Consider the following 27,462-nt stretch of genomic DNA (forward strand, 5'->3'; position numbering starts at 1 on the left):
ACCCATTTGAGCAGCAGTGGAGCTAAAGGGCATGCATCTCTGTCACCTCTAAACCAGATTAGACTGTCAAATATGCTTTTAGAGTATTTGATTCCCCCCCCCCCCCCGCCTGTCAGAGTGATTTAGAGCCACGCTGTTTCAAAGACTTTTTGAAATGTGTGTTGTTTTATGAAATACTCAGCACACATCTTTCCTATATTGTTTCCTTGTTATCCGTATTTTTTAATTACTGAAAAGATTTTCTCGAGTCTTTACAGCATTTCCCTAGCTGTATTCTGTTGTTAACTCCAGATGTTGCAGTGGGAGAATTATGTAAATCCTTGATCACTCACACTTCATCTCATCTCGTCTTTCTCTGAAATGTGTGATGGCCACTAAGTACAATCATCTAGCATCTTAATTTTGACAAGATCATTAAGAGACAGGGTTCTCAATAGATCATGCTCTGTTCCTGATTAAAGCTGAGGGGGCTAATGGGTAATTAGCAAAATGAATAGCATTCATTCAGAATGTGCGAACTTTAATTTGCAGGGGTGATCTATGTGTAGTGTAATGTGGAGGGAGATACAGTATATGTGTAATTATATTTCATGCATACTCTTTCTCTTACTTTTTTCATTTTTTTCTTTGATTTCTTCAAACCTGCTTATGTTGTACTTTTAATCCCAATACTCGGGAATGAAATATCATCACTCTGGTACTTAATGGTGTCATAAAATTCTCATTTGTAATTTCCCCCCAGATCATACGTATATAGACCCTTGGTGTTTTATGTTCCTTTCAAATATAGATATACAGGTGTAAAAGAGGGAAAAGATAATATGTGAACATCCAATCCATCAAATTTTATCTAATAATTCAAGATATTAATCATTTTCAACTGAATTTTCAAATTTGTAAGCACAAAAACACACAAACACACGTCTGTCTAATGTGTCCCTTTTTAAACTACTTTTCAGAGTTTAATATTGTTGGGCCTCAAACCACGAGGTCACACAGAGAAGGCCTACATGTAACCTATGAGACTTGACCACGAGGTGCTTTTTCCTTTGTTTCCCCCGAGACAAAGGAATAGTGCCAAAGTGCTGCTTATAGACAATGGGAGTCCATTGCAAACTCCATTTCCAAGGATGCTTTGCGATTTTCACACCTCAGCAGGGAACAGTCAACATACAGTCTCTCATTGGCGGAGACGCTCCTGCACAGCGGAGCATCCTGATGACGCAGCCATGACATCACCGCCCCTATAAAAACTGAGCACACCCTGAAACACACGCCTTTCCCATGTCACTGAGCTAGGGGTAACTTCTGTTCCTCTGTGAGTCAGCTTGACTAAAGGGGGTACCCCACGCACGTGTTTTTCCCCTCACGGAAAGACTCCCCTCGCCGGATGAGACGAGACTTCACCTGTGTTCACCCGAACACAATCCCTGGATCCGAGAGAGACCGCTGCTGTAACCAGCGTCCTCAAATTCCCTCGAGAAGGAAGAAACGAAGTTTCCTCAGGAAGACGTGGAACTTCTCTGCCCCGCTCTTCTTCACCAAGTCGACTCTGCTGTTCTCTAAGCCACGCCACTGAGAGCCAGCTGCCATGATTTTCGCCGACCGTGCGAGAACGGTCACCATCTGCATCCAAGCCAAGGACGGAAAGATGGACTACATACACACCCTGCTCGCTTCCTGAAGCGACCAAGTAAGAGGCATAAGTCTGGGCAGAGGCAGTGTTAGTTGTGTGTTCTTTTCAGCATCAGTGCTGTTGTTTAGCATTTAGCTTTTTAGCTTTATTGCTATTGTTTCTCGTTGTGTGAGTTGACGGACCACCGAGTAAATTTTTCCTGCTTACTCTTAGGAGTATTTTAAGTTTGCTGCCTGTTTAGTTGTGTTCACCATGCTAGACTGTTTTGTGTTTGTCCCGCTAGGGACTACTGCTGTATTTGTGCCACCATGAGTGAGAAAGTAAGTTGCTTTGTCGATCGGAAACCAGACAACATGCATCACAGACTGCTGTCCGTACGCATGCTGTCTGTGGACAAAGGAGCCGCTTCTCTTCCCCTCACGATGGCTTTTCCTCCTTCTTCTCCCTCTCTTGCGACTAACACACACACACACGCACACAGATACACGCACCGACATCTCTTTGCACATCTGATGGTCAGATAACGTCGGACATAGCTTTGCTTTGCCTTTCCTTATCCGCCATCAGACACGTGTGTTTTTCACGGAATTGGGTGAGTGCAAGACGCCGACCACCAGGCAGCGCCATCTTGCTTTTGTCTAACCAAGACACCGACGTACTTCCACCATTTGGGTCTCGCATGATGTGACTTCCTCCCATAGTCACGTCCGCGTTGCAGACCGATGACGTCATCATGTCAGGCCAAGTCGCCATCTTGGCACAGACACCCACTCACACACACACACACACACACACACACACACACACACACACCTACTCATGCACATGCATTCCCCTGCATGTGCTCAACCCTGTATATAGCTGTTTGTGTTTTGTTTGGTAGAATTAGATTTTAGAATAGTTGTTTATTGAATGAAGCATTTGTTAACTTTGTTAATTTTGCTAAGTTTAATAAACACTGTTATATCTTTAAAGAGAAGTTCTTTTGTCATTATTGTGTGTAACGTATTGTGAATAGTGGCTGATTGAAGGAGTCAGAGCTCGAATTCACCCTTCTTTGTTCACCCTTGAATGTTGATATCTCTCAGATATTAACATCCTAGGTGAACTCCCATTTATGAGACTACCTTGTTTGGTTATTGGTCCTGGTTTCCGGATGGTGCCCCGTATTTGTTAATACATATTAATAATTCTATTAATTTTATAATTAAATAATTATCACTGATAATTGTCAATTATTGTTAATAACCAACCATGCTCCCCACAGATCCAACAGTTGGTGCCAGAATTATTGATTGTTAACAATATCTTATTTTCATAATTCATAATTATCTATGATAATTGTGAATTATTGCTAATAACCAAACGCACTACTGCCCGTCCCACCAATATATGTAACATTAAGTATTTACACAGTGACAGAATTTTTTTTCTTTTTAAAATTCTTTTTTATGTGATGCATTTTCAATTACTGATCAGCTGTCAAGCTGGTAATTAAAGTAACATCATCTCAGTCAATAAAGTTGTATCTGTGTTTCATTAACAAGTGCAGTCGATCTCTTGGCCTGTTCTCGTTGTGCTGCTATAACAGAATCACTAAAGAAGAACTGACTGAAATTCATTTATCTGAAATGCAAATCCTCCCCCTTCCTAGCCCTCATGTCTTTGGAGAGTTGTCCGAGCAGAAAGAGCAAGTAGTTAGTGGGCTGCGCTAATGGCTAACCTTAAGTCCTTTCATTCAGCCGCAGTGTGCTGCATGACAATCGTGAATTACAGACAGTTATTCCCATGGCCCTGCCTCAGTGTGATGAATGGCTCCAATCTTGCTCTGGTAAGGAAGTTAGCATTACATTCATGAGATACAGTAAATGGATCTGAGACCAGAGAGCTTTTTCATTGAAAGTTTCACATATAGGACTTTGTTCAGAACACACATGTGAACAATACATAAAGTTTAACATGCATTTATCCTGCTTTAGTTTTTGGCAATGGTTTTCCTACGATATCCAACATGCCATTGCTTAATCTGTTTTGTAAAATTTGAACATTTCCACAGCAAAGAGAAATTTGATGTAACATTATTTCAGTTTTTGTACCCTTTGTGTGAAAATTGCATTCATTCAATTTTGTGAGATAGCGATCTTAATTTGATAACATGAATATCCTAAAGACTTAGGATAACATTAAACAGTCTCATGACCTGTCACCCCTCCTTTGACTAAATTGACTATAACAGAGTTAGTATATATCTATTTCCATAATTGGTGTGGCAATTGTTAGTGTATAGAGGGAGAAAGTAGATGGAGAAATCCTTGAAATAAGAATTTAATGCAGAGATATCTGTAAATTAAAGCCTGAGGTGAGTGTGAGGGTCTTCCAAATGTCAAAGCACTTTTAGTAATCTTAAGGTGGTATCTTAAGCGTATCTACATATTCTGTCTCCATTTTTCCCCCTTGTCTGTATTAAAATCTTGTGCTTGATAATTTTCACAAAAGCTTCGATAACTGGAGAATGGCTGCTGCTTTGAGGGCATTCAACTCTTTTAAGGTTTCACATTTAACAGTGGTGTGCTTTCTGAACAGTTTGATATTTTATTGCTGGTGAAATGCTCCAAAAAGCGGAGGAGAACATAAGAAAGCTGCTCTACTCTGGTTTTAAGAATCCAGCAACAGATCTTATCGGATCCAGAGCTCTTCCTACAACTTATCTTGCAGAAAGGTTTGTCACAGTATTTACAGTAAAACATTACCAAACAGTGAATTCTTCCCCTAAACTCCTGTAACTTTAATTGTGTTAAATGAAGCAGCAAACTGTTTATTAGAACTAAAAAGAACTATTTATCTTGTCCTGGACGAGATATGGTAATACAATTATGTTTCATGCTTTTCTAAACATCTCTAATATTAATTTCAAGCGTGGCTCAATCTTGTCTTTGCATGGCATTTTGGCTCTTTTATTTCTGACTTGATTATCTTCCTAATTTCCCTGCCCTGCATTACATAACCTTTATTAAAACCTACCAAATGATGCCTTTAATTAAACCTAAGGTTCATTACCAAGAAGAATCTTAACTTGATTACTACAGATCACAGGGACCTTGCAGACCAATATTGACATACAAGATTCATTACTTTGGTTCTATTGTTAAAAGAGGATCACTGTCCATTCTGTATTATCAAAACAATGCTGAAGGGCAAGAAATTTTTTTTTTTTTCCCCAGAATTTTTATGTTTGTCCCTTATGGCACATCCTGCAGTGAAGGGAAAACAGCATAATTTATTTTTATACTGTATATAACAGAGGCACACCAACAGACAACATTTTACTGTATCATGCCGCACACACCCACAACCAATCCTGCGCAGGAACACAGGACATGAGGAATCACAGATGAGTAAGGGTGGCCATCAGTGAAACTGGTGGACAGTGCTCTGAAAACTGTGAAATATTCTCAGTATCTCTTACAATTTTCTTTTTATCCGACAGAACCGTAGGACCACTGAAATTAAAGCAACGCTGGCAGCTCTGAGAGAAGGGATGTGTTAGTTAAGGCCGACACATTTTCAGCATGTATCTGAAGTCTGACAGTGTAAATTGATTGTTGGATTCTAGTCCCAGCAGGCAAAACCCGTCAAATATTCAAAGATGAGCTTTTTTTTCCATAATGACTGCAAACTATTCATAGTATCAATTATATTCATCCAACTTTATGTACCCTGTACCAAGTGAATGGTAAATAAGTGCTGTTTTTCAATGTATTACTCAGTACGATACAATATAGAAACATGAAAGTCACAGCAATGACACATTACTAACCTGTGAAACGCTGATGTTCTTGCTCAGGGAGAAATTGATATAAAAAGCACACCTTTCTGGATGTGGCATATTGCTTTCCTTTTTTCTTTTATTCAAGTCACTATGAAATAAAATACTACACCATCAACATATGTACATATCTACTAGGTGTACTTATTTCACACACAGGCCTCTAATTAGATGGTAGTAAACTGGTATAATCTGCAATAACACCACAGAGCAGGGTTGTCACTCAGAGGGTAACAGAATCTCTCAGTACTGCTGTGTTGGGTGTAGCAATCAGTTTTCTTATGAATATTTTGCAGACTGCCATCTGCAAGTTTGACTTTGCATTACTACAAATGATAGCTAACAGGCAAGCTAAGTCTGACCTTTATTTGGAGAGCCTCTGAATAGGACACTGACTGAGCTAGAAATATGAAATGCAATAAAAGCCACAGAGATATGCTTTACAATTCACGCAGTACTTATAATATTATGCTGACACCAGACAAATGCTACAAAATCACTAAATAAGCCTAAGCTCTCAGTGAAACTAGTTGCTTTTGTCAGTGTCAAGAAAAAATCCTTTTGCCCAACAGGAAGTAAGCCATTCTGGATTTTGTGTGTCAATTTTCATTTTACAAAAACTTTTGAGGCCTTTAGGTTGTACAAAAACTCATGAAACTTTTAAACCCATGGTCGAACTAGTAAATACTTCACTTTGCTATCACAATTGTGCTTGGGTGTGCCACATCGGCTCTATAGCGCCCCCTAATTACTTTTAGCATTTTTGAGGTGCTGGGGGTGCTCAAAAAGTCACAAAACTTTGCACATGCATCAGAAGTGGTGAAACTTTTTGATCTGATATAGGTCTTGGGCTTGGGTGTGGCAAGTTGGCTCAATAGCTGATCAAAGATGGCAACTGGAACAGATAAGAAACGGAAGACCTATCATTTTCACACGGAAGGGGAAGAGGATTTTTTGTTGTTATGTGAAACTCAAAATGTGTGTACCTGATATGCCAAGCTTACATCGCGCTGGCAAAGAAGGGCAATCTAGAACGGCATTTTAAAACCATGCACAAAACCTACAAGATGGATTTCCCAGCCAAGAATGAGCTCTGAAAAGTAAGAGTCAAGAACTGAAATCTAAACTAGCAGCACAACAGCCCATTTTCACAAAGCCCAACACCAGGGCAAAAGTAGCCACCATAGTATCATGTCAAATGAGTCATGTTCTTGTGAAAAATAAAAGGCCATTCAAAGATGGAGAAATGGTGGCAGAGGCATTTTGGAGGCTGTGCTTTTGACGCTGTTCAGATATTTTAAAAATAAAACTGAAATCATGGCAGCTGTCAGGGATATTCAGCTATCCAGAAACACAGTAACAGGGTGTTGTGTGCACAAAGTGGGAAACCTCAAGGATCAACTGAAAAATGACATTGACTGTTGTGAGTTTTTCTCCCTTCATTATGATGAGTCCACAGACATCACAGATGTGGCACAGTTGTGTATTAACATTAAAATTGGTGTTCGACGACATGAATGCCAAAGAGGAGATACTCGCCATTTTTCCACTGAAAGGACATACAGGGGAAGAGGATATTTTCAAGCCAAGCCTTTATGGAATTAGTAGACAAAATCCACCTGCCTATTTGGAAACTAGTCTCCATTACCACTGATGGGGCCCCTACAATGGTGGGTCGCGGTTGTGTAATTGACACAGTTCTTTCCCAGACATTATCCATTATCATTGCATCATCCACCACCAAGCTTTGTGCAGGAAGGTTTTGAACATGAAAGATGTTATGGATTTTGCCATGAAGATTGTGAATTCCATCTGCACAAGAAGCCTTCAGAAGAAGTTATTCCATGCTCAGGTGAGAGACTGAAGCTTAACACACTGAGTTGCTGTTGCATACTGACGTGAGATGGCTTTCTGGCAAGATTTTGCAAGCTATTGCCTGAAGAATTTCCCAGGCAGTCTAAAGATGCAGTGTATGCCCAGCTTGATGACAAGCAGTTGCTCATGGACTTGGCATTCCTCACTGACTTGACTGGCATTCTGAATGAACTGAATTTGGAGTTGCAGGGAAAAACAAAACTACAATTGACATGATCAGCACCGTGAATACTTTTAAGCGCAAACTACAGCTACTTTCAACCAAGCTGCACCGCCAGGACCTGCGCTACTTTCAAAGTGTGTATCTAGAACATGAGCGTCTGGGCAAAGATGCAGCTCAACTCGACAGTGCCCATTATATTGAACAAGTTGAGTGCTTTGCATCTGAGTTTTAAAGATGTGTCACGGACTTTGCATCACTCAAGCCAAACATACATGTGTTTCCCATTTGGCACAGATATTGATGTGAATGATGCCTCCAAAGTGGGAACACTTTTCCTCCTGGACACTACTTCAATGGAGAAGGAAATTCTCACCCTTCAGAATGATGTTCAGATGAAATCCAGGGCATCCACCGACATGAAGGGTGAATTTTGGCACCTCCTCTCAGAGGAGAAGTATCCTAACATAAGAAGATGTGCCTTTTTACCTGTCAGCCCTATTTGGATCAACCTACCTATGTGAATCTGCCTTTTCCCACATGAAAACCATAAAGGCCAAGTTCAGATCCACCATGACAGATGACCACCTATCTGCTTGCCTGAGACTTGCCACCAGCTGCTACACCCCTGGATATGAGAAATTTGCATCCCCTTCCCAATGCCAAAGATCTGATTAAGGTAATCGCTCCCTTCTCTGAAATGGAAAACATGTGTCTGCTGTACAACAGTAGCTTTATGTAACTAATCATGAGACAGAGACTGGGATTTTGGACTGGTAGATCTTGAATGGTGATGCTGAAAAATGTAAAACTACATCTGAAGAGTAAAAATGTTGGGCAACTTGTATTATAGCATGAAATAATTCAAAATATGTTAATGTTACCATTAAGTCACTAAATCTTACAGTTGCTTAAAAGAAAATTAAAGAAATATTATCATCATATATAATGATAAACTAAGTAGACATTGTTCTCAAGATTTTTTTTTCATTATGACAATTGTTGTTATTAGTGTTTCCTGTCATGCTTGCTAGCAAATAAGCTGAGCCAGCAGAAAGGTAATAAAGCGTAACCTCTTTATTTTGTTTGCGGGATAGTCTTTTGTTTACATCTGAGATGGATAATGTAACATATATAATAAACATTAGCTATTAAGTCTAGTAGGTATTAAAGGTGCAGTGTGTAGAATTTAGAGGCAGCTAATGGAATGAACTTGGCAGAACTGGAAACTTAAAAATGAAATAATGTGCATCCTAAAATAAAGTGGATTGATCATATTTGGCTCTTGGATCATTCCTATTTTCTGTGCCTTCAGTTTGGATTTGAGAAGGTATGTTCGCTCATTTGTGCTCCTACTTCACAATTGCCATGGTCTTGGAGCATATCAGACAAACTGATTATGAACTGTCTGTGGAAGTATTTTCTCTGTTTCACGTGCATAACTACAGTCATTGTGTATTGGACCCTGAGTGCTTACTTTAGTAGAGAGATGGAGTCCAGCTTTGTTATAGAATGCATTTCCTTTTGTTTCATTTGTGCTTAATTTGTATTTCTAATGCTGGAGGAAATATAAATCATTAAATAGCAACTTCAAATTTCTATTCAGGGTGTGTATGGCCAGGTAAATGTGAGGGTTGTGGAAGGTTGGTGGGTCTAATTGGTAAACTGAAAGTTGCAATTTCATTCCCCTGAATTCTACCTTGACCTTGACCTAAATGAAACAATATGTTTATCTGTAATAAAAGCTAATGATATCAATAACATGTAGCTGGTTCATTGACAGTCTTTCTTTAAAATCTGTACCGTACATCACCACTGATTTTACCAAAATAGCCGCCATTAAAGGCCTTAATGTCACCTCAAGGTTCTGGATATGAAATTGAGATATTTCTGCTCCTCAAAGCCTCTGTGTTAAGAATATCTAGTACCACTCATTTATTATCCTTTTTAAATTAAGCATGCCCCTTTTTTGATCTAATTTGGAATGGAGGATTCCCCCTACGCTACATTCCTTTGTATTGCTTTCATTGCATGCTCTTTACCACCTGTCAGTGTGGACCTTCACTAGAAGAACATGTGGAGGTTTTTGCTTGCACAGACCTCTGTGTCGACTAAAAGTGCCATTTAACTCAAATAGTGAGATGAGCAGTAATGACAAAGTGTTTCCTTCTGTATTCTGTCAAATAAGATAATTGGCAACCTTCAATCTTCTTTCTATGAATGCCTCTCTCGCCTTTCTTAAATCCCACCGCTCACTTCTCCTCCATCATCTTTCTAATCTTTACCTCCTCAGTGCCGCCTGATCCTGATTAAAATGCACATGCTGACCTCTGTGCCTCACTCTCTTCTTCTCTCTTCCTAATCTCTGCCTTCCTCCTCACCTTCTCTCTATGTCTCCCTCCCACCACCTCTTCTTCTTTCTCTTTTTTCTTTTCTCACAGTGTCCAGAGGGGCTGAGGCCAATGAAGGATGGCTCAGGTTGCTATGACTACTCCAGGGGCATTGACTGCACGGATGGCTTCAATGGAGGCTGTGAACAGCTGTGTCTCCAGCAGCTTGTGCCCCTTGAAGATGACCCCAGTTCCAGCAACGTGCTCATGTTTTGCGGGTGAGAATAACTAACAGTGAAGAATTGAAAGGTGTCTGCAGGCTGGAAATAAAGCTTCCTCATGAAATAGGCTTCATGAGTAGTATTTTCAATCGATAAATTCTTTCTCAGACAAACAACCACACAAAGAAAATTAGATATATAAATAAGAAATGACCACTGACTTCATAATCACCAGCTCACATATACATGTGATGAAAGACATTTGCCCAAAATTACAAATAAGAAAGCATTGGTGTCATATACATATGTATGTTTTTTTTTCATGTGTCACAATTTTACAGTATTTTCTCACCAACTCTGACATCCAACCTTTACCAATTCCTTCATTTATATCTGTATACAGTTTAAATAGTATAAATACAAGTGCCATTCAGATCAAGTGGTACACAGTGAGTAGGTAGGTACCCTATTTGCCTGCAGAGAAGCTTGAATTTTTCAATGCAGGTATTCAAAAGGTGCATCAAGGATTATATCATACTGACGGTAGTTCCTGTACATTATTCAGTGATACATTCACCCTATGAGTGCCCTCTTCCTTACTCAACACATGTTCCACTGAGCTGATATACTTTATGTGGGGGGTTAGGCAAGCTTCTTCAGCAACTTCCCTAGAACTAGACTGTATCTTAATCTCTGAGGACATTCCATTAGAAAATGGGTATACTATGGCCATGAAGGGGTGCAGCTGATTACCAGTGATGTAACACTGTAACATTACATACTTTTTTACAAAGTGGTGAAATGTGTGGCAAGAAGGCATTTTGCATACCATTTATACCATTACTACCCTTTATGCGCTATACATCAGGTAGGATGGATCAATGGGTCCAGGCTGTTTATGCCATGTTTGTCAGTGGTATTTCACAATAGAAATCATGGATCAGTACACCAAACAACTTTTTATTTACTTGCCAACTGTACTGTCTTCTCATTCTTAGTATTACTACTGCAATGCACTTTCCATTTTCTTTGAACATCTGTCATCTTTGAGGGGGTTTCTACAGATTACAGTTGACTGATTCTGTCTTTGTAGTTAAGAAGATTCCAAGAGGCCAAGTTCAAGATGGTGATCTGGTTACCAGATGCTGATCTAGTAACATTGATCATACCACATTGAAAGTTGTTTAATTCATATGCAATGTTGGGCCCAGTAATGCACACAAAGAAACTGACACAAAGAAACTGACTACTTGTCTACATGCAGCCTTGAGCTGACAGTGTGTTACTGACGGAGCTGGCTGACAGGTGAAAGATATCCTAATCATCCTTGAGCTGTGTCAGGTCCACAATATAGAATGGCATAATTTTTTCCTAGAACATTAGGTTCCCTTACACTAGTGAACAGGCCCACATCAAAATACAATTTGCAGCAATGTCCACTTTCTTTAATGCCATCAGTACAATTGAATAGACTCGCGTTTCAATAAGGACACCTCAAGAGGATGAATTTGTTTTTGTCAGTCAAATACATTGTTATCTCTTCAACTTGGCTCTAACAATCAATGGACAATAGGGCGGGTCAAGCCACGATTGATTCTTTCCATGATTGATCAGTCCAGTGTGAGGATGAAAATCTGTGTAATGACAAGCTGCTTGGTAATAGTGCACTGTGAAGTTAATAGAGGAAATTAATACAGTGTACAGCATGGCATAGTAGTTTTCTTCTGTGGTTGGGAAAACACTTTGGTTTATAGAAAGTGAAATGTCTTTACCTTCATGCCACAGGAAGACGTTGCATTTTCAGGACAGTGTTGCCATTAAAAGTGGAGTCCTCCTTCCCGCTGGGGCGCTGAGACCTGATCAAGTGCCTGAGCCCAAACCTCAGAGCCAGCCAACAGCTGAAGATATACTCAACCCCATCTGTAAGAGAGGCTTGTGCAAATAACTGGAGGAGATATGATAATTGTCACTTACTGCACAGTCTGCTGAATTCTGCACCATTGGCATCTGTTTAAAAACTGTTTCCAGCAGAGCGTTTGTGTCCACAATCTCTACCATGACAATGGCAAGTACACTGCTCTGCCAGTGTAAAAGGCGTTTTGGCCAAAGCTACAACAATAAAGCTACAGAAGCTACAAAAATAAGCCAGATTGTTTAAAAAGAAAGTTCTAACCTTGCATTAACACTTAAGTACAGCCAGGATATGTGCTGGCTGCTAGTATTTGTGTTTAGCTTGGTGGATGGCATCCGTAGATTGGTTCTATGTGGTCTGCAGATATCAGAAATGCCAAAGAAAAGGGCTAAGATATTGACATGGCAGTTTTCTGTTTCTGTTGGTTGTGTTCAAGATTTTTTTCTCATTATTTGAAGGTTAAAGTAGTAAAGTGTGAACAGATTGATTGGTTTGGAATGCCACATTTTATTTTATCATGTTTGACATCTTGCCAGCAACTATACATAGCTATCCTCTTACTCCAAGTGTAAATACAGTCACACACATTGTATATTATACATTATATTGACAGTTTTCCCTTCTCCATAGGTGTGTGCAGGAGTACAAACTGGCAGGGGATGGGCGCTCCTGCCTTCTGCAGTCAGACAACTGTGAGGGACCAAAATGCCCAAGGCAGGATGTCCACTTCAATGACACCCTGTTTGGTGAGATGCTACATGGATACAACAACAAAAGCCAGCAAGTCAACTTGGGACAGATATTCCAAATGACCTTCCGGTAACTAGTGTACAAGTACACACATTTACACTCACACAGATGCACAGTTATCATCAGAATGAAGTATGGATGTTATTTCCTTGAAAGACATTTAATTTCTTATTGTTGGTGGCTATACGCTATATTCCTTTTGCCTTTTATTCAATCTTTTCTATAATCTCGTCTTATCTTATAAATACAGGATATGAAAAATTCCTTTTTCTCTTAGCCCTTTTTTTGTTCTTTTTTGTTTCTAGTTGAAAAGCATTATTCATTATTTCCACTCACTGGTTTAGATTACACTTACAATTCCCCCTCGAGACCTGTTGGTTCACATATTAACTGTTTACATTTTTCTGCGTCTCCAAAGACATATTATCAGGAGTAACGGCCATCTTTTATCAGTTTTAGGTTGTAGGAGAGATAGAAAGGCTTGAGATCTCGGTGGAGCAGCTCAGAGAATCAGTAGTCAGGGTTTGCCGTTGGGGTGCTTGCATCTGTGTTTGCACAGATGTGTGTGTGTGTGTATATATGTGTATGTGTGTGAGAGAACGAGTGAGTGAGAGGGAGATGAGAGAGTGACGGTTGAGTTAGGATTGAGACTTATCCCATGGCAGTTCTCGCTAAACTGTCATCCCTCTGAAAACCTGGCTCACTCTGATAAGTCGCATGCTGTTTGTGGTGAAATGCTCCTGTAATCACAGAGAGATGATGACGTTCTATCTATGCACAAATACAGTGCACACAGAAAAGCATGCTCAACCTATATCTTGCTTTTTCTCTGTCTTTTATTTACTAACTCACTGTCTCGGTCTCTCTCTTTCTCTCTCTCTCTCTCTCTCTCTCTTACACACACACACACACACACAAATACTACACACACTATTTTTCAAGGGTGTAACCATGAAATGGTTTTTATCTGCTCTGCCCTATGGGTCATGATAGTTGTGCTTGGCTTAACACAGCCACATGATCTGTCTGCTGTAGGCCCCCCAAGACCAGGCTTTTGTAATGTATATTGATATGATTCAGGATTTCCACAGCATACATGGAACACGTGATACAACTTTCTCACATATATTTGTGTAAATGAAACACAAACATTTGAGGTCCACGTGGAATTTTATTTCAATGGATGGAGAATTTCTTTGGGTATAATCAAATTCTATACATATATTCTATGTAGAGATCTCCTTCTGTACATAAAGGCCATTGGATGTTTTTTTAAAATAGCTTTCTTGTCTACAATGCTGCATCATGGCTTTTATTACAAGAAGTCTTTTTTTTTTCAATGAAGCCACAGAAAATGTAGGAAGAGTAATGCAAGCTCACTTATGAAGCTTATTTTGTAAAGTCTTCTCTCATAAATGTATTATAATTTAGTACTGTAATTTTCTTTTTGCATTTTGTAATTCCTCAAAGCAGTCAGCATTTAATGTAATCCACAGAAAAGTGCATGAAAAAAGCACTTTTCTCTTCATATTCTCATATTCTTAATATAAATGTCTTTCAGAGAGTAGTTCCAAATGACATTAAATCGAAGTTATTTGGAATTTAATACACTCGTACACAATTGTGCCTGCATTGTCCTTGAAGATGCCTTTGGGATGCGGCGTTCCTAACTACCCAAGCAGGAAGCGTCTGGCTGCTGCATGCATTGACTAAGAGCAAGTTATTTTTAAAAAGTAGCCAATAAACACAGATTAGAAAGATTTCAGTCATTTAGCTGAGCAATCAGCACAGGGTGGTAAAGGTCACATTGTTTTGCCTTGCTGCATTTTCATGGCGTGAGTGTGTACTGAGGAACCACACATCACAAGCTGTGACACTTTGGAGCTATGATTGAAATAAGCTGGGGCTTGCATTGAAAGAGGAATAGCTAACATTGATTACCTGAAGAGCTATAAGCTAAACAGGCTTAATACCCCTCTAAAGAGCTTTTGTATGCACACTAATATGGGAAATACACTAAAAGCCTAATGCTTCCCAAAGGTTGAAGGGGCTAAACCATTTGGGAACTATCTCTAATACACTGAACAGGGCACAGTTTGACAGACAGAACAAAGGTACAGTTTGAGGATTTTAAAACCAGGGGAAACAGACAGTCTTGATCCATTTGCCCTCAAGCAGTGGAGAGCACAGTGGGTCCTCTGCCTCCAGACTCCAGCTTTACACACTGGGTTACATCAAACTATGCCCAGTCAGGGGATTTGCACTCAAGCCTGGGTTCCGGTGAGGTTACACACACGACAGGTTTAAACTAGTCAAACACCTTGGCAGACCGAGACAAGCAATGAAAGATCTTTATATGAGGGGGAAAGTACATGGAGTACATGGCATCCTTTGAGAACAATTCAAAATCAGGTCATTCTGTTGTTTATTGAAAGACATGTTTTGGCTCCCGCTGTTTTCAACACATAGATTTAACTACCACCTCTTGATATCACATCCTGCTGACAAAGCCAGCATTATTATGTCAAATTTATTATGTTGAAAATGAAATACCTAAAAAGTTGCCCTGAAAAATAAGAATACATCAGCCAGTAAAACAGAGTGCATTTAGTTGCTGACACAGTTGTTGACACAGTTGTCTCCCATTTCCAGCATTTTAGTGATTGTCCCACCACTGATGCTCAGAATCTCTTTGGTTACAACCAGCTTTGAATCACATTAAATTCACTTTATTCTTCTGCTGCTGCAAGATTTACATTTCAAACCATGCACATGGTAATAATGAATAATGTTTCCTTACGAGCCAGAAGCTACTCTTTTCTTTTTCTAAAAAGATGCTGCCCAGTGAAGGGATTTGGTTAAGATCAGCAAGCTCAGAAAATATTGTGATGCTGAAGGAGAAATACTGATTAGTAACATTACCACAAAACATATACATGGCCACAGTTCAGCCCTACCTGAGAAAATGTTATTGCTTGTCCGTTAACTTCTCATAACGGGCTAATAATCTTTATAGAAACATTTTGTAAACCATGCAGTCTTTCTACAGTTCCAAGCCACTCAAGCACAGCTCTCCATCCAATCATTGTCTGGTGTTATAAAATGGTCAGATATTGCTGTTATTTATCTGTCTAAGAAAACTAAATCAGTGCTGCTTGCATATGTTTTTGTGGTGCACTCGCACTTTGTCTGCTTTGAGACTCGACTAAATTTTTTCTTTCCCACCTCAACCTTCATTTTATTACACCTGCACAATTTGCACCTGCTCCTAGGAGCTAGAGAAATTTCCATCCTAATTGCGAGGCGCTTACTCAGCTGCACTTATCATGTTCCCTGCAGTTAGAGGCACACTTCGCTGATTACATACAGATGACAGGCAAAGTGCACTTCCAGGCTGATGTGCCTTTTTGGATAAATAACACACATGTCTCTAGGTTCAGAGTGTGAAACGAAGCATACATTTATGCAAACCGACCTACCGTACACGGTTCAGCAATTATTGGAGAGGACAGGCAAAAGAAAGGAAAAAGGAAGGAAGTAAGTAAAAAAGTTACTTTAAATCCATGATTGAACTAAGCACTAAATTTGGGGGAAAAGCTTTGTTTATTGCTCACTATGCAGTAGATGTTTTGTTGTATTAACATTGCGCTGCCATCTTTGTATTATGGGCTTGATCAAATCCACTGTGTCTTTTGTCAAAACAACGACAGCTTTGTCTCTTAAATGACTCACTCCCATAAGATTCTACTTTACACTCAGCACATACACTCTCTGTATTTATAGCAATATGTAAATTTAAATTTTTATTCACCTAATTTTCATGTTCATGTTCCTCCATGCCGTCTTTGATATGCAGATGCAAGTCTTATCCCACAGTCCCTTTCTTTCCCTCACCTCCACTGTCTTCTGATTCCCTCCGTCTCACATCACCAGTTCCCTTTGCATCAGCAGCTCAAAGTGAAATGTTAGATGATTGAGATGAATTATATGACTTGAGTCACAGCATCACGGATGGTGTATGCACTGCGTTGCATATGTTTTGTTTTCAAATTGATCTCACTTTGCGTAGCCTCTTGAAGTTGGTCAGGGGAATGAATTTTGCAAATTGCTGTTGTGAAATTACAGAGTAAAATAATCAATGCAATCATGCATTTGGACGATATAGTTACATGTGAATTGTATGGCTGAGAACAATTCAATTACATTATGACTGCAATGTTGCTTCAACTTGTAGTATAAAATAGGAAAATACGCCCAACAGAGAATGTATATTATCTAATTTTCATTTTTAAACGTTCTTCCAGTGAAGTGACGTGAATGCAGGCTAATTACAAGATTCTTTTTGACAGCACTTTATATCCTTCAGATAATAAAACATATATCAGCCTCTCCATCCAATTTTCTAATGCGTCTGAAGAAAAACACTTGTTTCTCTTACTATCCCATCTTTTTTATTTGAAGTCCACAAGCAATTTAATCCTTTGTGTCCTTATATGCACGATAATAACACTTTGCCACTCATTGAGGCATGTAGATACACACACAAACCAAATGACAATAGGTAGATAATGAATGTGGATGTGTGAAGGGTAGTGAGACAGTGATAATGGCCATCCGTCAGTCCTGAAGAGAACATTTGTGGCCCTTTCACATGAATTGCAACACCTATCTGACACACACACACACACAGATGAACACATATGCCATGCGTTACATGGGGATGTAAATTGAGAGCAGGGACAAATAGCATGTAGTGGAGAAACAAAAGGCTGGTTCGTCCCAGGTCAGGTAAAACTGAACCTTTAAACTGCCCACAGTAGATGAGCACAGAGTTACCTTGGAAAACCCACCTGGATTTGATGTGCATAAATACATTTTCAAGAAAAGAGACTCAATCCAAAAGGGAAAAAAACTGATCCAAAAAGACCCAAAGATAATTAGACCTGATCCAAAATGTGGTCGACCCAAACAGACCCTACAGTAGTAGAAAGAACACAAAAACTGGCAGCAAGTAGCATGATGCACCATCACCTAACAAGCAGAGGCGGTTGAAAAGTGAAGTGTAGCAATCCATACAGCATCGTCTTTTTCCTGCTCCCACACACTGTCTCACCTCAAAAAAACACTTTTTTTTTTTTTTTTTAACCTGTAATCACCACATGATCATAGATGATAGCGAGTCTGCTTGTATCCACTTCAGGTATTGAACATATTGACACAGAGACTTGAGACCAGCAGGAATTAAACAGAACCCTACCCAGACCTGGTTAGATTGAATATAATTTGGAGCTGGCCGGACTTGGGTTGGAGCTCAGCGTTAGTGTGTAAGTGAAAAGTGAACAGTTACATCTTGAGGCCCTGCAGTGATACTGTAATTTAGAATGATGAAATTTCATTGTTGATGATGAAACAACATTGTCTTCATTTTTTCAGCACCAGGTGGGCTACTGGAAATGTAATTAAATGAGGATAAAAATTCCAAATACAGCCAGGTATATATAACAATCACATATGTTCTATGTAAATTTGAAAGCTGTCAAGACTGACGAGTGATAGGATGAATATCTTCTCATACTCATCACCCAGAGAATAGAGTCCTGCCTGAATCAAGCTCGTGTGTTCATCTTGTTATGGACTTACACTCTGTCCAGTGTTTTCCTTCCCTCCAGCACAGCAAGAATGCACTGCTGTGAACGATTGTTAGAAGTTTGGGTTGTAACAAATGAGAAGCAGTGGTAGAGAAAGAGAAGAGAAAGAAGTTTCACCTGCTTTGTGAAGGTGAAGCTGCTACCCTTGTCACTCTGATGTTGACGACGCTTTTTACAAAAAAATGAAAAGATACTGTAAAGAAGAAAAGAGACCAAACCGCTTTTGATAGGCACACCACACCAACTCCTCATCACTACTCACCTCTCAAACTAAGACGACGCCACAACATGAATAATTTGTGAATCTGGCAGCCCACAAGGCTCACAGGGACAAACACAGCCACATTTCCATGTTCCTCTGTAATTTTCAGTAATTATCTCCTTGGTGCACACATGGTAGCTGCTACTGGGGAGTTGAGTCAACAAACATTATAAGGCAATTTCTTCCCACATAATGAGTAGCCATGAGACAGTGAGGCAGACTGTTCAGGTGAAGGGTTAAGCTGCTCAAGGTTGAACAGAAGCTTCTTAATTCTCTTCCTAAAATAAGTGGTCTGCTTGTTCTTTCTTTTTTTAAGCTCCAAACATAGAATTTAGTTTTTTATTCCTCCCTGTGTGCATATGTGTGTGGAGCAGATTTGTGGACTCATGTAGATTTATGTGTTTTTCTATTTTTTTTTCTAATACTGTTTCAAAACAGTTCAAATATAAAGACACTGACTCTGAAGCACTGACAGTTGTTCTCAAATAATATTGCATTCAGTCACCATTAACTTCAATCACTAACACACTGCCTGTAGTGTTTGCACACATTTAGTTGGTTTTAATTTTATATATTGAAATGTAGTGCGTTAGGCTTGTAGACACATAAATGACTGCTACCCAGCCTGGAAATGAGGACACTATATTTGCCACTGACCCTTTAATTGTAGCGGGTATGTAGTTTAAAGGGGCACTTTACCATTTTTATGCATGAGGTTCAGTCATTAAGTCATGGATAGTACTATTCAAGTTGTGAAAACAGTTGTATAATGTTCTGTGGCTCTGTGGCTTGCTTCTATGGCTGAGATAACCTTTGATAATGTCATCAAGGTTATCTCTGCCTAGGCTTAGAGTCCATAAAATGTTTACAGAAAGCCGGCGATTCAGACTGGGGTCCTTGCATTTGTAAGATGTGTGTTTACCAGGAAGGAGGATTGATTGAAAAGATTCTATTGTTGCATTGTGAGAGCATTGGAACTACCAAGATTCTATTTACACCTGGTAATAACATGAATCCTGTATCTGGATATAATCTGGATAAGGAAAAACGCCTGTGAAGGTAGCTGTGGACGCACATGGGATGTATTGCAATAGGTATGCCTTTGGAACAGCCAGGCCACATCTGGATGTGTTAGGTGTAAATGCAATCTGTACGGTTTGGCCACATTCTAGATGGCCCACTTCACAATATCGAAGGCTAGCCTTGTAAAAAGCTAGAGACTTTCCCTTGGAAAAGTGAAAATAAGTAGAGCCTAGAGTAGCATCACTTCCCTCGTTTGTCGACAAGTCTGCCTGCTCCACCTGTCTAATTTGCATACCAAGATCCAATCTTGCAGGAAAACTTGAGATAACAAGAACACTTATTGATACTGATAATGTAAATGCAAAGCCCAGTGATCAGATGCCATTGTCCAGATACAGTAACCTATCCAGATACATCAGTCATTAGCCTTGCATACTTTATTAATCCCATTTACAGGCTTGGTGTTCACATATGTTACGTGCAAATTTTAACAAGAAAGGATTGTGTCTTTTCTTCACACCTCACGCCTTAGCAGAGGAAATTTCACAAAAATTATGTATGTGCGTGTAAGTGTAAGTTCTTAAAGCCTCAGTGATTCCCCCATGACTTAGAGGACATAAGGTGAGCAAGTTCGGGAGATTGCAGAGGCTTTGCGTGTGTGTGCTCATGTGTTTGTGTGGGTTTATGTTTACCTTTGTGTGGGTATGTGTTTGCTTGTGTGAGTCAGAGCAACTGCATACACGAGTGTGATCATTCCTGAGGCAGTCACTCTGTGCTCAATAACTCACATGGCAAGGCAGGACCTAATAGACCCTAGCCTAATATCAGCTAATGTCAGAGGGGCTTACAGCTGACTACCTGCTGTTTGACTGTAGAGCAAGAGAGAGAGAGAGGTAAATTGGTAGAGGCAGCGATAAGAGTTTAGAAGGAAAATGAATAGCAAAATAAATGGAAAGAGAAAAGGCTAAATCCAAAGAGCGGAGCCAAGCAAAAGTTAGAGAGCGAGGCACTGGGAAAGAGTAACTGCAAGAGAAATGTGAGGAAAAACAGATAGCAGGAGTGTAGCAAATGAGGCTTCTTAAGCATGCTGGACTGTGAGGCAGTAGTGAGACATCACACACCGGTGCAGTTAGTTAAAAGCATATACTGTAGACCACGGTGTAAGGGATATGCAGCTCAAAGAAGGTTGAGTCTGCACACCAAAACTCATTTCACATCTTTTTTTTTTTTTAATGAAATGAGTGTTTCATGAGTTTCATTCCTTTGATAGATCTTTGTCAAGTCAAATCAATCTGCACCCCGTGTCTTTCCGCATATTTTGACAGCAAATGGTAGTTCACTTGATGTGGATCACCTTGTATCTGATACACATTTTATCAGTCGACCAAGTACATGTAGCCTGTATGGTCTGACACAATTTTGGTATTTACTTTTTCTGTAAATGATCATTTAAAGAGACTGCATGGAGATAATCCTGGTCTCTTTATTGTGGAATTTTCCAGTTTTCTTTTTGTGAGTGTGTGTGTGTGTGTGTGTGTGTGTGTGTGTGTGTGTGTGTGTGTGTGTGTGTGTATGTGTGTGCTCTATCATTCTGTTCAGGAGATTTGTGAATGATATCCTCTTGATATCAGGCTCTAGAAAGTGTGTTATTGGAATTTTACACATATCTGAATTTGCTATATATTGTTCCCTTATGTCAGAAGACAAAGATCATGATATGAGTCATACATAAAAGCCCCTTTATAAGATAAGTGCTAGTAAAAACATACACCGTTGCTGTTCCTGTCATTATGAGTGATCGGTGTAGTGTTTCCCAGACTGTTCAATAGTATCTTCCACTATTGTGGACAGAGGATTGTGAATCTGAAACTGTTGTGGCAGGAAAGTTGGAGCGTGTGGTGACCGTTGGATACATGCCAGGATACATTAAAGATATTGGAGATTGCAATTGTTGACTTGGTTTTCAGTCATTGTCACTAACAGTAATTCAGCTGTTCGGGAAACATACTGAGACAGGCACAGGCAGGCAGAGAGGAGGGAGAGAAAGGAGAGGCAAGACAGCAGGGACAAAAACCGAGATATTTACTACTAACTGTAATCTGATATGTAATTAAATTATGGAATTAAATCAGATGATAAACTGATCAAAGACTTTTATTTTATACTCATAAGATTCATTATATACAGTAATATAATATCATTGTATAGAAGAAAGAAGAATGCAAGAGGCGTATCTATAGTATGCACGTGTTTAGAATTATGTCCAGATCAGAAGGGGCCATGTCATCTCATACTATGAGTGCACTCGTACCACTTTTTTACTACTCTGCCTGTGAGTAGCAAATATGGGTTTAGGACACATTACCCAATGTACTACATTTCACTGACTTTTAAAAGGGGGAGTGAATTATTCTGGGAAGAGGTGAAGATGGTAAAAAAATCATCCATTACCAAGTACGGACAGAAATTCTTAAATCAGAGGTTTCAGTTTTATCAGTGTTTGCCACCTGTGGTTCAGCTGAAGTAGTTTTGCACAGTCTTGTTCAACTAACGAGCTAATTCATCATTAAAATGAAAGTATATTTTTTATGGATTGAACCGCCTCCTCACTTTTCCACTCTGAGAATTTGCAATTGCACAGTAAATCTGACTGCATACTTAATTTATCTTCTGCATGTTTTTGTAAAATCACTCTCAAGCCTCTCTCTGAAACCTTTACCTTATGAAGTTGAAAATTTCTATTCCACATGGATGATGCTTTAGGGGCAACCAGAAATAAGAACAAGGATTTTGTGTATTTAATTAGCTTAGCTGGTGATGCTATTGTGCAGTCGTGCTAGACTGATAAAATCACTTGCGTGTGCAGCAGCCGGTGGATCAATAGTAGGCTGGAGGGTGAAAAATGAGAATATGCAGCATAAAGCATTAAAACTTCAGAAGGTGATGGAGTTGCCTCACAAGGGGGTAACTAACAATGCTAGTCCTCCAAAAACTTACCTCAGCTGCCTCCCACTTTCACAGAAGGAAAACTGTATGGCGTAATTTGCGGACCAGGGCTAAAACCTGAATTAGTGGCAAGATGTTTTTAGTATTGATTAATGAACTATTGCTGCAGCCGTGAACTGCAGGTTGGCAGCATTTGTAATTTTGTATCCCCTCTGGACTACTATCTGTCTTAACTCTTCCACTTCTCCATCCTTCTCTCCGCATCACTCTGCCCTGCTTTCCCAAGATTTATCTTTCATAAATTATTCATAAATATCAATTCATAAGTAGATGGCAGTTCCAAGCAATTTCTCAATTTTATTTAATTATATAAAGTTCACAACACTGAATATTCGCCCACGCTCACCTCTGCAAGGCCATAAAGCAGTTAATTACAACTTCTGTGATATGATTTCCAGATTCAGTTAGTCATACCACATTGATAGACAGAATACCAGATAACGTAATAACATTTAATCACGCTTTAATGTCAGTCCTATCACTCTGTAATTACACTGTAAAATAAAAAAATACAAAGAGTGACATGCTGTCATGGCACATTACTGCTGATCAAATATAAGATGATAGGACCGAGGAAAATTGTGATGAGACACTTAAAAGTCCTATGTGTATATTTTCTGTATGATGATGGCAGGAAATAAACCAGGCCTTGATATACTGTAAGCAATAGAAATACTAGTGGATCAAGGGCTCCTATCTTGAGCTTCACAGCCAGTTTTAATTTTTTATGCTAGTGTTATTGTGCAAAGACTCACTGCTATGAATTTCTCAATCCAAAATCACCATTCTGGCAGCGTGAAATATGAAAATATGGGCAATTTAATTTAATTGTCTTTTTCAAAAAGACAGAAAATGAATTATTTGTTTTGTCTTTTTCGTCAAAATAGAAGATGGTCAAACAGATCTGACTCTGTGCCAACTAAGAAAAGATAACTTTCCGTTGTATTCCTGTTGTCCTTTATCCAAAACTTGGAAGTGTTTCTCTGCTTTCAGAGTGATGACATGAGAGTCCTCTCGTGTCAGGAACTGATTTTTTAGCTGCTGGTTAAGGTTCGTCATAACACTCTGGGTTGTACATGTGTGTTTGCAGGGGTTAAAGTGGTATTTGGTAAGTGGGGGAACCCTAAGATTCAGTGTAGCGGTGCAGCGGGGAAAAAATGACTCAACTCAAAATAACTCCCTAATTTGTACAGTGAAGTCTGGTGTACTTGTTTTCTTTGTGGACAGGCTATGTGATCAGCTGACCTTCTTTTAAGCACCCGTTTCTTGCTGTGGCTCTGGGCTTTGCTGCATTTGAATTAACCAGATAACTTCAACAACACATCATGTACATATCCACTGTCCGATTAAAAACAACTTTAAAATGAATGACATTACTTATGCAAGCTTTAAATGTTATCATTATCGTACATTACTGTTAATAATATACTTTAATAATAGAAGAGAAATACTCAACCCATTTTGAGGGCACTTTATGCTCCTCATACTAACAACAGGACCAGTGTGGAGGGGCTAAAATCGTTGTTCTGGTTCGTTCCGGCCCACTTTAACCCCTGTGTGTGTGTGTGTGCAGGTGTGAGTGAATGAGAGTAAGAGGAAGAGAAAAAGAGTGACAGAAGTTTGTTAGGATGGATAGACACAAACGCCGAATTTAGGGAAAGTGGGAAAGTGCAAGTGGAATAATAAAAAGTAGAAAAGCAATGTCTCTAATCAGTTCCACAGCTAGCTGGCCTGCATGCCTCCCGCACTCTGTATTACCAAGCTCCATCTCTATGGTAATGCTCCTGGCCAACAGAGTTAATTTCCACAATTTCCTAAGGCAGGCCAACAGAGATATCAAGGCACAAAAAAAAAAATGTCTGTGCACACTCACGTTGTATTTCAATTGTATGTACAACCCAAGGGAATAAAAGTGAGGTTGAGTAGTTTCGTGTGTGTGTGTGTGTGTGCGCACGCGCATGCAAGTGTTTCTAAAGGGGAGAAAGAGTGACAAAAACAGTGAGTAATATAATATTGTACAACAAGAACCATGTGTAATACTTTGTATATCATCCTACTTAACACATATTTGCATCACTGCATGAAGGCATATTTTAAATCAGAATTTAAAAACTTTTCTGTCTTAAATTAGATTGGCCGGGCAGCATCCTGCTACTCATAAATTAGTCAATCGTCTACGCTGAAGCTTGCATATAAACACGAACACACATGTACACATTCACTCATGCACACAAACACAAACTCTTCAGTACACTCACCATCAGAGGTTGTTTCATTGACAGCATCACATCCCAAGCCTAATCAATATTGGCCATGAAAAGTCACCAGATCTCCTCCTCTCAGTGGAATCATTTATCAAACGAGCTGTGGCTGCTGCTATAATAACAGATTGTAACACGAGTCTCAAGGTAAACATCTCTGATTGTTTTATTACGCTACGAATTAGCCTGTTTTCGGATGCTGTCCTTTAATAAGTCTTTAATTCTTCATCTGGGGCCTGTGTCCGGGGGTGACACTGCGTGCTTTATCTTTGTAATGATTCATCTGACAGGCCCCTCTTGCACCAAGCGTTTATTCAAATCACAGATATTAGAGCTATTAAGCATATTACATGCAATTGGAACGGCTACACACACCAGCCCTCATAAATCTTTGATTGTGCAGTCCAAAAACTTGGTGGATGGCTCTCAAGGGCAAGCGTGGCAACATTATCAAAGCAACAGTAGAGAAAGACAGGATGAGAGCCGTTTGGATTGATTGATGATGTGATAGGAGACATTAAATGACATATAATATCATTCAGCTATAATGAATGTAAATTTCTTAAGTTTGAATAGCATCCAAATTAAAATGAATACTTATACACACACACACACACACCACACATATATATATATGTGTGGTGTGTGTGTGTGTGTGTGTGTGTATTAGTATTCATTTTAATTTTAGTATTCATTTTAATTTAAATATATAGCACAAACCATGCCAGCAATAAATGGACTAATAAAGCCAAAACTATCTGCATAGTAGATACAACTAAAATTAAGTGACAAAATATGTTTTTATGTAAACCAACCACTTATTTATTTGAGCAATTTGAGATGTACTATAAAGACGTTTTGAATATTTGACATTATTACACAGCCTGTGTATTTGACACTGCCAGTTGGCTTTTGCATAATGGTGAATAACAATAACTTAAAATTAAAACATCCATGCAGTGGCCATTTGTGTATATTGTGTATATTTTGGGGTAGAGACAACTGTTTTGAATAAGGCCTTTTTTTTTCTTCTTTTGTCTGTGCTGCCTTTTGTTGCACGCTTCTCTTTCAAATGCTGGGTAATTATTCCATTTAGGGTTGAATCCAAACAGCGTGGCAGCCATAGAAATTACAAACATGCTGTGTCATGCTGGATGTCAAATTTTCTGGCTCTGGATGTGGAGGGAGAAGATTGGGAGGAGACCCAGTGCACAAGCATAATTGGTATTATCTTCTTGCAGCTGCACCATGTCTTCTTATCTTTAAAATTATTAAACCCTTGGTAGAGCAATGATTTCTTGATGATACATTTTGAAAGATATAGCAAGAGATGTAGCATTTGGGCATGTCTTCTCTCACAATGTATCTTTTTATTTTCAATGCGCAGGCAAATTATAGAGTCAGCTCCTGCCAGCATCATTTTTGCAGTGTTTTCCATATACTATTTTTTTTGTTCTATTAGCTGTCCTCTTCTACTTCAAGTCATGTGACAAAAAGAGAAAGATCTGGTAAAGTGCAGCCTGCTCCTCTAAGAAATTTTCAACTGTAAAAGATTGACATCGCTCAGAAAAGTGTTGTTTTTTTTTCATCAAGCAAGAAAGGCATTTTCTCCATCTACATTTCTGTTCCGCCGCCTTCCTGGTTTTCTTGCATCCACCCTTTCAGTTTATCCAGAGTGCTGCAGCCCTGCTTGTCTTCAGCCTCCATAAATTCTCCAACATAACCCCCCCGCCTATCTGCACTGCACTGGCACCCAGTGGCTGCTCACATACCATTCAAAACACTATTGTTAGCCAAGGAGGCTACCAAGGGCACGGCAACCCTCATATCTCCAGATCATGATCCAACCCTACAGTCTGGTCCATGTCTCACCCTCAGCTACTGCCTCACTGTCCCTCCCTCTCTGTGGCAAACTGGTTATCACTCCACATGTCCTGACTCTTCAACCCCTTCTCAGGTTGGGTTCTTCCTCCTTCTGGCATCCCAGTGGTGAAGTAATCTTTTCCACCTCAGTCAGAACCGTAATCACTTCCTTTCTGAAAGATTCTGAAAGCTGCCTCTTTCAGCTCACCCCTGAATCCCAGCTCTGTGCCCAACCTGACCCTTCATATCCTGCATCTCTGTCACACAAACACACACACACACACACAATAGCTAGACATTTATTGGTGTCATTACAGTGTAAAGTAATTATAATGTGTGCACCTTTTATTGACATATTAGCTAATAGGAGGGATTTTACCCAGCATGTCTTGCAGTTAATTATCTTGTTTTTTCTATTTATGCTCTGTATGATACCACTATGCCTTAGTTCCCACACACCAAAGAAAGTTTTTCCTTAGAGTCCAACAGAGCAAGAACAAGAGCACCCTACAGTCTACACATAAAGTAACATAAACACACACAAACACTGATGTTCATGGACTATTCCTGATACCATTAGCCTTTTATTTTGGCACAGAGAAAGAGCAGCCTCTAGTGGTGAAGATTATGGCAGTGCCCTTTCTTCTTTTCCTACCATTCAGTTATCAGTTGGACATTAAAGTGTGGTA

General features: G+C 39.4%; 1 protein-coding gene across 1 annotated transcript in view; it reads left to right on the forward strand.

The window, feature by feature from the left end:
• LOC122968412 (astrotactin-2-like) overlaps positions 1-27,462 on the forward strand; it is a 287,140-nt gene that overhangs the window by 187,644 nt on the left and 72,034 nt on the right. Inside the window, exons 12-13 of the mRNA XM_044333604.1 lie at positions 9,939-10,105; positions 12,591-12,779. Of these exons, the coding sequence (XP_044189539.1) occupies positions 9,939-10,105; positions 12,591-12,779 (356 nt within the window). The remainder of the gene's footprint in view (positions 1-9,938; positions 10,106-12,590; positions 12,780-27,462) is intronic.

The sequence above is a fragment of the Thunnus albacares genome, chromosome 18 (assembly GCF_914725855.1).
Source record: "Thunnus albacares chromosome 18, fThuAlb1.1, whole genome shotgun sequence".
Classification (NCBI taxonomy): domain Eukaryota; kingdom Metazoa; phylum Chordata; class Actinopteri; order Scombriformes; family Scombridae; genus Thunnus; species Thunnus albacares.